Below are 13,434 nucleotides of genomic sequence, written 5' to 3'. Positions count from 1 at the left end.
ACCCAAAACATCAGCCTAATAGCTAATGTCAGCATAACCAGAAATATTCCAACCCTAAGATAAACCCCTCTTCAACCAGAAACACGCTAACCCTGAAATAGCCTCCCCTCCAATAGCCTCCCCTCCGACCAGAGACATTCCAACTCTGCAATAAACGTTCCCCCACTTCCAAAACCCTTAAATATCCTTAGTCTGTAAGAGAGAATGCTTAGTCTGTAAGAGAGAGTACTCCTGATCGAAATTGGCCAGAATCCCCTCTCAGGTTTATTTCAGAGAATAAACCTGTCTTTTAATGTTGAGCCGTGTTTTGTGTTCCTTTCCTCTTTCTTTAACTGTTACAAGCATTGTGAGTGTTTCTGCTGTAATGGAGGAGGCAGCATGAAGATCTCAAATGCTTGCTAGTGAGAAGCCACGCAGATGAGAGGCATGAAGCCTTGTTGGGCTCCCTCCACGTCCTACAGCCAGAGAGCGCCAGAAACACATCTGCCCCGGAATGAACTGGGCTGAACTCTTTGCATGGAGGGAGACCACATAACCTGGGGAACTTGGGTAAACGGTGTTGGAACGGACGTGTAAGATTTGGGTTTGTGTTAGTTGATTTGGGGAAACATTTATGGAAACGGGCCTTTGCTCCGGATTGGATGTCAGGAAGAGGAGGATTCCATGATTGGATATCTTGACGAAGCTTATCTAGACGGCAGGAGGACGAGACAAAGGCTAAACATGTAATGGTAAAGAAGCAGCAATCACTCTTATTGGCCAAGACGAGGGGAATGTGGTCACTTTTGCGGCTTGGACAGTGTTCCTGTTTTGTCTGTGTTCAGACTTGATTATACAGTGGTCTGGTTTTTTCTCTTGATCTGTATCATGGCCTGATGTTGGTGTTTTATGAAATTGTTCACATTCAAAGAGAACACCCAGGCCTAGCTGTTTGTGCCAGACCAACCCCAAGTCCTGGCTGCAGAACCAGGCCAGCTCCCCGATGTCAGTGGCCGCCTTTCTCTTTACAGGCATGGAGGGGGACACCATCAAGGAGGAGCCCCTCTTCTCCGCTCCCCACAGAGACCAGTGGGTGCAGACAGGTCAGGGAATGCCTCCTTTCCCTCCGGCATCTTTTGAGGTTTCCGTCCTGACGCCCAGGGCCGCTCCATCCAAGCCTCGGTTTCTCAGTCTCTAAAACAGGCCAGAAACCAGGCACGCCGTGGTGAAAGGACGAGCCGAAGAGATGGCAAGAGCTCCAGAAAGCCTTCCCAGGCATCAAGGGCTGCCCTTCAGCTCAGACGTTTCTCTCTGGACAGGGCTTCTTGGACAGGAACTCAACGAAACTTGACAGAAATCGGACACCCCCTGCCAAGGAAAAGCAGGAGAGGTCCGGGGTTCGCCAAGGCGGGAAACACCGCGGGGCCCAAGCGGCGCCGCCCGCCCAGCTCGCAGTCGGGGCGCGGGAACGGCCCATGCGCATGCGCACCGCACCGCCCCCTCCCTCCGCCCCGCAGCTCCAGCCGCCCCGCCCTGCCCGCGCGCAGCCTTCTGGGGCGGCCGGGCCACGCCGCGCGCCGATTGGTGGCGTCCGGGGCTCTCACTGCAGGTGACTGACGGCGCCGGCCGCCCCTGCCCGTCGCTCGCCCGCTGCTGCCGCCCGCCCGGGGTGTGGAGCCCGGCCGCTGCTCGCGGGCTGAGCGTCTGCCGCTGCTGCCGCCGCCGCCCAGCCTCCGCCATGGACCTTTTCGGGGACCTGCCGGAGCCCGAGCGCTCGCCGCGCCCGGCTGCCGGTAAGCGGCGTTGCCGCGGGGCCGGCCAGGGAAGGGAGAGGAGGCGGAATGGGGGCGGCCTGAGGCCCGGGGCGGCTGAGGCGGCGCCCGCGCTGGGAGGCGGCGGGCGGCGCGGGCTGCACGGGGCCTGCTCCTGCCTGGCCAGGTCCCGGCCGGCCCACTGGCGGCCCTGTCGGAGGCCCGGTCGCTCGCGGAGCTTGGAGAGGCCGCTCCGCCATTTTCGCTACGCAGGAAGGAAAGGGCCGCGCCGTCGTGGCCACGGCCCCTCTGCGTGGCGGTGAAAGGCGCCGGCGCGACCGCGTGGGCCGACCCGAGGGACCAGCTCTGAACGCCCGGCGGCCCCGCGGGCCCCTGCGCCCCGATTCCACCCGCGGCCCGGTCTGCCTTGCGTGTCGCCCGCCCGCGGCTTCCGGGCCGCACTTCACCCGCGGACTGTGGAACGGCCGCGTTCCGGGCCGGTGCGAGTTCAGGGGCTTGGCATTTTTATTTGCACAGGAGATTGAATTAATCACTATCTTAATCCTTCGTGTTTTTGAAGCCTGGGAGACAGGATGCCTCCTCTGTCATCCTATGATTTTGTGATAATTAACGATAGTGTTTTTTTTTTTTCCTGGTCCACGGGAAGTTCCCCCTCTCCTTAAAGTTGAGGGGTCCGCTCATCTGCTAAGCCCTGGCCCCTGCCAGTGGGAGTCCCTGTGGGCTGTGGTTTGAGCTCAGCATCCTAGCAGCGTGAAACAGGGCCTGTGTTGATCCCTGCGTCCTGTGGGTTACAGTCTCCGGGTTTCATTTGTCAAAACGCGTGAATATTTCATATTGCAAGACTTCCAGCTTGATGTTGTAGTTTAGGACCTTATTACCAAATTTAACTTGCGGGCAGAAAACCTGGAAAACTTAAGACATTCAGATTTCCAGGCCCACCTCAGCCCCAATAAATCCAAATCCCTGAGAGTGGGGTTTCCGAATCTGTTACTAAATCCCCAGGCCAACCCAGCGGGGGCTGGAGACTAGTGGTTTGGGAGCTGCTGTTGTAGGGCAGACGGAGGTGAGTAAGGCCCAGCCTTCGCTTTCTAAGAGCTGCTTTCTGAAGGGTACTAATTACGGTAATTAAAACTGGCAAAAGTTAATGACTGTGGGAAATGCTTAGGACTCTTGAGGAGGGACTGTCGCGCACCGAGAGACTGGGGAAGGAGGCAGTGTTTGAATTGAGCTTCCAAGGATGAGCAGGCTTGTGATTTGCAGTAATTCTGGGCAAGAAAACATTTTATTTTATTTTACTTTTTGAGACGGAGTCTGGCTCTTGTCGCCCCCGCTGGAGTGCAATGGCGAGATCTCAGCTCACTGCAACCTCCGGGTTCAAACAATTCTCCTGCCTCGGCCTCCCTACTAGCTGAGATTACAGGCGCCGACCACCACACCCAGCTAATTTTTATATTTTTAGTAGAGACGGGGTTTCACCATGATGGGTAGGCTGGTCTTGAACTCCTGACCTCAGGTGATCCGCCCGCCTCAGCCTCTCTAAGTGCTGGGATTACAGGTGTGAGCCACCGCGCCCTGCCCCCACTGACCGTTCTGATGGTACAGAGCATCTCAGTAACTGGTCCTGGAGTCTTTGAACTTGACTCAGCCATTCATTTTCAAAATAACCACGGTTTTAGCTGTGGGTAAAAATTGGCTTTGTGTAGCAGTCTTTTTTCTCTGTCAGTGGAGTATAGTTTCTATCTGAATATATTTGGGGCAGCATTTGGATTCACCAGTGTGCGTGTAAACCTATGAGTCTTAAAATCTCCATTTGCTTTTTACCTGCAATTAGGTTCTGCTCAGGAGTAGGCTCCCTTGACTGACAAAAAACCTGGCAACTCAGAATCTCATAAGTTGGCACCTTAGCAGCCTTTTGCCAGATACAGTGGGAAAGGTACATCCTGTTGCCGTTTTTTCCAAACTCAGTTTCCAACCTTGACTGAGCTGAAAGGGTGGCAGAGGGGGTGCATGGTGTTTAAACTGCTGGCCCCCCTGAAAATGGATTGGTCAACTGCTCCCCATCTGCCAGGAGGGCACTGACATTGTCAACAGGTCCTGCTTGGCTGAGTGTATTTTTAAAAATAGCTTTAAAACGAAGAAGATCTCAGAATTTGTAGACGATTGGAAGCTGAGAGGGATAAGTACTAAAATGAGTGACAATTGGGATCCATAGTTATCATTGCAGGCTGTTAGCTACAACCAACAAGATGAGATTTGACAGGTTAAAATCGTTTGTACAAGAACAGAATCTGGTTTCACATGCTTGTGAAAATACTGTGATTAAAAAAAAAAACCATACTTTGAATAAATCATATTGATTGCTAAAGTGAATGGAGTAATGAGTCTAAACTGTGCATCGTGACCCTCACACATGGTATGTGGATACCACAAATCTCCAATGCAGTGAACAATAAAAGACCTCGTTATTTTCACAGAGCGCAAGAAAAGTTGTTCAGGAGGTGTAACCAGACTATTTGGTTTAGAATCCAGCTCTTCACTTACTCTGCCTTCTGTGGCTATTCCTACATCTGTAAAAAGGGGTGACACTTCCCACTGTTACTGTACAAATTAGTACAGTATGTCTGGTGCTGTGCATAGTGTGGGGTAGAATGTGTAGTGTTTTATAGATGTTAGCCAGGGTTATTGTTTTTGAGACAGCCTCATTGTGTTGACCAGGCTGGAGTGCAGTGACACAAACACAGCTCACTGCAGTCTCGACCTCCGTGTGCACAGGTGATTCTTCCACCTCAGCCTCCTTGGTAGCTGGGACTACAGGTGCGCACCACCACAGCTAGCTAATTTTTGTATGTTTTGTAGAGACAAGACTTTGCCATGTTGCCCAGGCTGCTCTTGAACTCCTGGGGCTCAAGTGTTCTGCCCACCTTGGCCCTCCCAGAGTGCTGGGATTACAGTCGTAAGCCACTGTGCCTGGCTGAGCCATTAACAATTGTTTAAAAGTGGAAAAATGCAGTCTTAAATGAATTATGGGAAAGCACTGGGTGTCCAAAGGGAGAATACTACACTGCTTATATCACATCAAATGTATTAATATTTTGTTTAGATCTTTTTATTTTTGTTTTAAACGTTGCATCTAATGTTCCCACCCCTAAACCTCTTAAATGTTTATAATCTAGAAAAATACATAGAATGCACTAAATATTTCAGGTATTTTGCTAAATTAGTAGTTTTCATCCAAGCCCTTAAAAGTTTTAATTGCTGAATGAATCAAGTTTTTTAAAGGAAAGATGTATATATTTTACCTAAAAAAAAGAAGTGTTTGTTCATATCAGGCAGAAATGGAACTTTTCTATGTCATACCCATAAAAGTGCTGACTTGATGTCTTTAAGATTGGCAGCTTATATTGACAATCCATGTATGTCAGTTGAAGGTGTCATGGTTTAAAATTGCTTTGCCAGTAACTTGGTTTCACTTTTATAGGGTGGTTCTTTTACTTATTTGGTTGCTACACTAGTACTTTAAAAATTGATGGTCAGTTGTTGAGGACGAAATAAAATATTTGATGGCCACACCATCTTAAAAATAATTTTAATAAATTGGAGACTGGGCTCGATGGCTCATACTTGTAATCCCAGCACTTTGGGGGAACAAGGCAGGAGGATGGTTTGAGGCCAGGAATTTGAGAAGAGCCTGGCACAACTTCGTGTGACCCCGTCTCTACAATTAAAAAAAAAAAATGAATATTTGAACATAAAATAAAGGTTAAGGTATTAGAGGAAAACAGATTGTAAAACTACAGGGTTGAACAAGAAAAAAGTCATAAAAAAGTGAATTTGACTATGTAAAAATTTAAAATTTCTGCAGGACAAATGATACTATAAAGGCAAAAGACAAACTGAGAAAATAATTGCAATATACATTACTAAGGGTATAAGAAAGGCTCACAGAATTAATAGGAAAAAATAAAACCCACTAGAAATTTTGGCTTCTGTCAGATTTAAACTAATATCCTTTGATGAGCAGTCTAGCAGATTAAGCAGGAATACATGTATCAGGTTGTTGATTGTGGCGTCACTTATCATATGAAGAACTGGGAAAAGCTTGAACCCATCAGTAAGGATCTGGTCGAATGAGTGGAGATGCTTCCCATGTGTGGCTGTTGGAGAGAAAGAATTAGACTCAGGTGTGTTGGCCTGGAGCATGCCTTGATGGGTTATGTGAACGATATATGTGGAGTATTGTGTAGAGTATGACTCTGTCTTCTACAAATTAAAATGCATGAGTCCATGTACGTGAGCATTAAGGAAAGTGGAAAGGATACACTAAACTCATACTGTGGTTGGGGGGTGTGGTGGAACCTGTCCCCCCTTTTTTCTGATAATACCTGTGTGGTGTTTGGAAAACACCTGGATTTATTTTATAGTTGAAAAAATTGAGGTATAAAAAACAATTTAGGCAAAATATTTTAACATCCTTTTTTAACTTTATTGGATACAGCAACCTTTAACCTGAATATGATCAACCCAAGGGTATTTTTCTCAGCATAGTATATAACTTCCGGTAGACTTAGCTCCAGAATATAGATAACTGGGGGAAAAAAAAAAGTTCTAGGTGAGATTAACTATGATTAATGAACATTTTTAGTCTTGTATTCTTATTAGGGTTCTAATATTTTTAAGATTGGGGGAGGGGCCTCTTCCAGATTTTTAGGTCAGGGTCACACTTTGTCCAATGATTGCAGCCCCCAATGCTTTGAATTTCAGTTTATTCAAAATAGAATGTAAGGGCCTGGAGCAGTGGGTCACACCTGTAATCCTAGCACTTTGGGATGCTGAGGCAGGAAGATTGCTTGAGTACAGTAGTTCGTGACCAACCTGGGCAACATAGTGAGACCCCATCTCTACAAAAAGTTAAAAAATTAGCTGGGCATGGTGGTGTATGCCTGTAGTTTCAGCTACTCGGGAGTCTGATGAGGGAGGATTGCTTGAGCCCAGAAGGTTAAGGCTGCAGTGAGCTGTGATCACACCACTGCACTCCAACCTGGCTCACAGAGCGATACTCTTGTCTCAATTTAAAAAAAAAAAAAAGCATCTAAGGTTTTGACTAATCAGTAGTTTCCTTATGTATCTATGACCTATAGTTTTTTTTTTTTTAAGAATCCACATACAGACTTCTAAGTTAGATCCTTTTGATGATGCAAAAGCAGAGATTTTATAAAATCTCAGGATTATCATCATAGGATTGTTGTAAGGGTAAAATGAGTTGATGTTTGTGAAGTTTCTGGAAGGGTGCCAATGTATGGAGGCAGCATAGTACCTCACTAAGAGCATGGACTGCATGGTTTTGAATCCCCACTCCACTCCTTACTGGCTCTGTGATCTTGAACAGGTAATTGACCTCAGTGCCTCAGTTTTTTCATCGGTAAATAATAATAGTACCTATCTCATAAGAATTAAATGAGAAGATGTATGGAGCTCTTAGAATAGTGCCTGACAGGCAGGCAGTATTATCATTTTTAGAAGCCATTCCCAGTTGTGGCCAGCAAAATGTAAGGTGGTCTCATTGTGTTTAATTGAAATACCTCTCATAGTATTCCACAGTGAGAAAGAAGGTGATAGGCAGTTCCCTGGGGATGGGGCTCAGTTTGGGGCACCATCTGACTGAATTGTAGCCAAAGGAGAGGGGGCCAGGCTAGTATTAATACTAAGCTGTAAGTTGCATTGTGAGGAATGCTTGCAAGAACTGAAAATATATTTATTACCTGGGTAAAAGAAGACTTCCCCCCTTGTACAGTGGCAGTGGAAAGACCTGGTTTAGATGGGCAAGTTAATTCAAAAATTAAAATATGACCTGGTACAAGCGGAAGGGTTGTTTGCTCTTCAGGTTGGGCTGTTACCTGTAAATGTCCCCTCCCTTGTCCTAAGACATCTGGCTGTGTGACACCACTGAATGCAGCGTGATTGTCTGGATCATCTCATGTGGTTTTTGAGTCTGTCCGGAGAATGGACGTTGTGATTGTTAGACCCAATGTTTGGGCAAAAGTGACCTACTTCGGGATATTAGGAATTCTTGTAAGTGGATTAATACATTGAGTAATGGTTATCCTAAATACTTTTTTTGGGTGGTGGGGACAGAGTCTGGTTTTGTCCCCCAGGCTGGAGTGCAGTGGCGCTATCTCAGCTCACTGCAGCCTCCGCCTCCCAGGTTCAAGCTGTTTTCCTGCTTCAGCCTCCCAAGTAGCTGGGGCTACAGGCACCCGCCACCCTGCCTAGCTAATTTTTGTATTTCTGGAGAGACAGGGTTTCACCATGTTGGTCAGGCTCATCTCGAACTGCTGACCTCAGTCCTGACCTTGGCCTCCCAAAGTGCTGGGATTATAGGTGTGAGCCACCACACCTGGCCATACTCAATACTTTTTAATGGCTTTCTTCTGCTTCTTGCATACTTCTAATAGAGTCTTTATGTCACTTGTAAGAAAAGTGAAAGTATTTGCAATTCCTTAATTTGTTTAGGGTCATCCTGAAGGATTAGAATACATTTTCCCATTTGCATTAGGAATATAAAGCAAAATAGTTATTTTTTGTTAACTCAGGAATTTCTTGTGTATTTTAGGTACTTCTGACCCAAAGACCCCGGGAGAAATTTCATTCCCTTAAGTTTATACATTTTTAATTAAAGCTTTTGTTTTTAAAAGAAGAAAGTATCCCCAGCTCATTTCTAAATGGAGGCAAAAAGATGATAGGGATGACCCTCTTGGGGGATATAAATTTATTTGTTTAGGTGAATTGGTGTTTGGCCTGGCACAGTAGCTCACACCTGTAATCCCAGCACTTTGGGAGGCTGAGGCGGCTGGACCACTTGAGGCCGGGAGTTTGAGACCAACCTGGCCAACATGGTGAAACCCCGTCTCTACTAAAAATACAAAAATTAGACCAGGCATGGTGGCTTACACCTGTAATCCCAGCACTTTGGGAGGCTGAGGCAGGCAGAACACTTGAGGTCAGGAGTTCAAGACTAGCCTGGTCAATATGGTGAGACCATGTCTGTACTAAAAATACAAAAATTATTTGGGCATGGTGGTGTGCGCCTGTAATCTCAGCTACTCAGGAGGCTGGGGCAGGAGAATAGCTTGAACCCAGGAGGTGGAGGCAGTGAGCCAAGATCACATTACTGCACTCCAGCCTGGGCAACAGAGTGAGACTCAGTCTCAACAACAACAAAAAAAGCGAATTGGTTTTTAAGTGAGTACTGTTTTTTTTTGAGACAGGGTCTCACTGTGTTGCCTAGGCTGGAGTGCAGTGGCCCAATCATGGCTCACTGCAGCCTTGGCCTCCCTGGGCTCAGGTGATCCTCCCACCTCAGCCTACTGAGTAGCTTGGACTACAGGCGCCTGCCACCACACCTGGCTAATTTTTGTATTTTTTTCGTAGACATTTTTTTGCCATGTTGTCCAGGCTGGTCTCGAACTCCAGGACTCAAGCAGTCCTCCCACCTCAGCCTACCGAAGTGTTGGGTTTATAGGCATGAGCCACTGCGCCTGGCCTAAATGAGCACATTGTTATACTTGAACTCTGAGGAACAAGAGGTGGGATAAAGCTGGTGTGTTTGGTTGGTGTGTTGAACTTTGCAGGAGGTGAATGTGTATACTTTCAACTTGGATTCTTGTGTGCCAGTTCAGATATCTAATAGCTTAAACAGAATTTCAGGAAAAAGCTGGATAATAAGGAATGGTGGTTAAATTTTATGTGAAAAAAGATAATTGGGCATGAAACATTTAAGACATATTTTTGGAGTGTAGATCTTCACATTTTTTGTTAAAAGAGTTTCCTGACTTTCTCCTGAGGCTGTCTTTGGTTACCTGAAACTCCTTATTTTCGCCATAGCTATTTATTGAATCGGGCACTGTGCTGGGGCTAGGGACACCAGGTTCCAACAGATTTTCTTCCCTTGCAGAATGTTACTGAAATAGGATTTTTATAAACCTGTAGGTCTTTGAAGGCCCCTCCTCCACCCCGCCCCAAATTTCTGAATGTCTATCTTTTGAAGTCTCAAGTATTGTTTTCCTGGTCTAGAATCAGTTTTTTTTCTTCCCAGGATTCTATTTTAAAGAAAGACTTTTAAATGTTTCATGCTTTCAATAATGAAATTATCAAGAAAATACTTGTTTTCCTCAAAATATTCAGTGGCCCTGAGAATGCCTGTTAGGGCATCAATCATTGCTTTTATGTTGACTGTAACTGTTGGAAACAGATGTCCATATTAAAAAAGCTGTTAAGAAAATATTTTTTAAAAATTTGCCCAACAGAAAGGAGAAAATTAGAATGTAATAGCAAACTTGTCTTAAAGCAGGGGAGACCACATGATCTTCCTCTTTGAAAATCTGTCCTGGGTGATGACCATATGCTCTCTAAACAGGTTTTCTGTGTTTTAGGGAAAGAAGCTCAGAAAGGACCCCTGCTCTTTGATGACCTCCCTCCGGCCAGCAGTACTGACTCAGGTACAGTCTTCAGGCTCTCCCAGGTGTGTGTCAACGTCTCTACTCATCCTGGGATTGTAGTTGTCTCAATCTTTTTCCCTTTCCCCCATTTTCAACACACAGATGTTTTAGGTGTTGGACTGTCTTTAAGTTTTGAATCCATGGCATCAGGTAAGGCAGAAAAATCTGCTAGTCACTAGCCCTGAGAAGTACTGCGAGGAAATGTGGAGCAGTTTTCTCTGGTTCATTTGAGTATTTATTTTACTACCTGAAGTACAATTTAACTTTTTAAGGCAGATTTTTATTTCCTTTGAAATAATAGGACTTTAAAATAGGTTCAAGATATTATTCACTGCAGTATGAGTTGCCACTGGATTGACGCAAAAGTTTTGAGTTTATTTCAGTAACCTACATAGGTGTCCTGGTGGGATGGATTCTGAAACTTAAGCCTTACGTATTTTTTGTGGGCTCACTAAGTGTTCTGCTGTGTTTCAGGATCAGGGGGACCTTTGCTTTTTGATGATCTCCCACCCGCTAGCAGTGGCGATTCGGGTAAGTGGTAGGAAAAATCCAAGGTGCTGATGGAAATCATACGTAGTATTTTACTCTTATGTGAAATTTATGTATAGGTTTTAACAGGATTTTGGATGACATTAAGTCATAATACAGCATAAGGTTTAAGAAAACTATAAACAGGCACATTAATTGGAAGCACAAAGATAAGATAATACCGTATCACTTTCTGGTGATATTAACTTCTTGAGGTTCAGATTGTTGGAACTGCCTTTAAGAATGAAGAGTTCACTAATTTACTCTTAACTTTGTTATTAACATTTTTTAAAAATTCAGAGTTCATTATTTGATTTGCCTTGGTAAACAGAGTGCTTGACTCAAATGTATCAAGGCTAGTAGCATTGGCTCTACCTCCTCCTGAAAATGTTCCTTTTCCCATCCTAATTAAGTAGAAGGGAAGAATAGAGCAGATTCCTGTTGCCATTGCGGCAAAGGTATGATTCTGTCTCATGAGAACTTAGGTAGAGCTCCTCTGGTTGGGGAAGGTGAGGGTTAGGAGAGGTTGGGAGATAGATGGTGTGGGGGCAGTGGGGAATGCAGGTAATCCCATTTCGTATGCAGGTATGTTTTCTATATTTTAGAAAAAGTACTACAGTCATCTTACATAAGAATTCTCAATCTTCAGGGCTATAGACCCATACCAAAAAATTGCAGCATCCTCACACTCACAGTGTAGCCTGAAACCTTCCCAATAAAGATAGTACCCTTAGTTGTAATGAAAGTTAATATGTTCTGGCTGGGCACGGTGGCTCACGCCTATAATCCCAGCACTTTGGGAAGCCAAGGTGGGTAGATCACTTGAGGTCAGGAGTTCAAGACCAGCCTGGGCAACATGGCGAAACCCTGTCTCTACTAGAAATACAAAAATTAGCCAGGCGTGGTGGCACGTGCCTGTAGTCCCGGCTACTCAGGGGGCTGAGGCAGGAGAGTCACTTGAACCCGGGAGGCAGAGGTTGCAGTGAGCTGAGATCACGCCATTGCACTCCAGCTTGGGTGACAGAGCGAGATTCTGTCTCCAAAAAAAAGGAAAGTTAATATGTTCAAAGAAGGCTGTTAAGGGATTTAATAGAAGAAATGAAGATACAGCATAGCTGTCTCTTAGTTATCTACAGGACAAAAGGCAAAGTAGTAAAAATTTAGAAGATTTACATAACACTATTAACAAGCTTAATTTTTTGGATATATAATCTTGGGTCTAGTGTTTTAGATTTCTTGAGAAGTTAACACATTTTTTTTTTCTTGAGACGGAGTCTCACACCCAGGCTGGAGTGCAGTGGCGCAATCTTGGCTCACTGCTACCTCCACCTCCCGGGTTTAAGCGATTCTCCTGCCTCAGCCTCCTGAGTAGCTGGGACTACAGGTGTGTGCCACCATGCCTGGCTAATTTTTGTATTTTTAGTAGAGACAGGGTTTTACCATATTGGCCAGGCTGGTCTTGAACTCTTGACCTTGTGATCTGTCTGCCTCAGCCTCCCAAAGTGCTGAGATTACAGGCGTGAGCCACTGCACCCAGCTGATAACACGTTGTTTTTCTTTTTTCCTTTTTTGAGACTGAGTCTCGCTCTGTTACCCAGGCTGGAGTGCAGTGGTGCGATCTCAGCTCACTGCAAGCTCTGCCTCCCAGGTTCATGCCATTCTGCTGCCTCAGCCTCCCAAGTAGCTGGGACTACAGGCACCGGCCACCATGCCTGGCTAATTTTTTTGTATTTTTAGTAGAGATGGGGTTTCACCATGTTAGCCAGGATCGTTTCCATCTCCCGACCTCGTGATCCGCCTGCCTCGGCCTCCCAAAGTGCTGGGATTACAGGTGTGAGCTACCTTGCCCGGCCCGATAACACATTCTTAAGCGGGCAGGAACCATTTACAAAAGTTGATTACGTACTAAGCTATAAAATAAGCCTCAATAATCTGTTTCTTGTACAGACTACATTCTCAGACTACAGTGTAATTTGCTTAGAAGTCAGTAACAAAGCTGTAAGATGTCTTTGTTTTGAAATTTTATTATTTTTCTTTTCTTCTTTTTTCTTTTTTTTTTTTTTTTTTTAAGACAGTCTCACTCTGTTGGCAGGCTGGAGTGCAGTGTTGTGATCTCGGCTCACTGCAACCTCTGCCTCCCGGGTTCAAGTTCCTGTCTAAGCTTCCCGAGTAGCTGGGACTACAGGCACATGCCACCACACCCAGCTAATTTTTGTATTTTTAGTAGAGACGGGGTTTCACCATGTTGGCCAGGATGGTCTCAATCTCTTGACCTCATGATCCGCCTGCCTCTGCCTCCCAAAGTGCTGGGATTACAGGCATGAGCCGCCACGCCTGGCCTTTTTCTTTCTTTTTTTTTTTTTTTTTGAGATGGAGCCTTGCTCTGTCGCCTAGGCTGGAGCGCAGTGGCGAGATCTCAGCTCATTGCAGCCTCCGCCTCCTGGGTTCCAGTGAGTCTCGTGCCTCAGCCTCCCAAGTAGCTGGGATTACAGGCACTACCATGCCCGGCTAATTTTTTGTATTTTAATTAGAGACCAGGTTTTGCCATGTTGGTCAGGCTTGTCTTGAACTTCTGACCTTAGATGATCTGCCCATCTCAGCCTCCCAAAGTGCTGGGATGACAGGTGTGAGCCACGACACCTGGCCATCTGTTTGGGAAT

General features: G+C 45.7%; 1 protein-coding gene across 5 annotated transcripts in view; it reads left to right on the top strand.

Annotated features, from left to right (window-relative positions):
* Window positions 1-834: 834 nt before the first annotated feature.
* ILKAP (ILK associated serine/threonine phosphatase) overlaps window positions 835-13,434 on the top strand; it is a 33,796-nt gene continuing 21,196 nt past the window's right edge. Inside the window, exons 1-4 of one of the 5 annotated variants that reach the window (XM_063648187.1) lie at window positions 1,554-1,772; window positions 10,181-10,246; window positions 10,349-10,396; window positions 10,721-10,777. In XM_063648187.1, coding sequence (XP_063504257.1) covers window positions 1,718-1,772; window positions 10,181-10,246; window positions 10,349-10,396; window positions 10,721-10,777 — 226 coding nt within the window. In that variant the 5' untranslated portion in view covers window positions 1,554-1,717. Of the gene's footprint in view, window positions 1,773-10,180; window positions 10,270-10,348; window positions 10,397-10,720; window positions 10,778-13,434 lie in introns of those variants that run through there. The other 4 variants (XM_054479421.2, XM_054479422.1, XM_063648188.1 and 1 more) reach the window with 4 other exon arrangements.

The sequence above is a fragment of the Pongo pygmaeus genome, chromosome 11, assembly GCF_028885625.2.
Source record: "Pongo pygmaeus isolate AG05252 chromosome 11, NHGRI_mPonPyg2-v2.0_pri, whole genome shotgun sequence".
NCBI lineage: Eukaryota > Metazoa > Chordata > Mammalia > Primates > Hominidae > Pongo > Pongo pygmaeus.
Note: the sequence above shows the minus strand (reverse complement) of the source record. Positions and strands in the feature narration are given on the sequence as shown.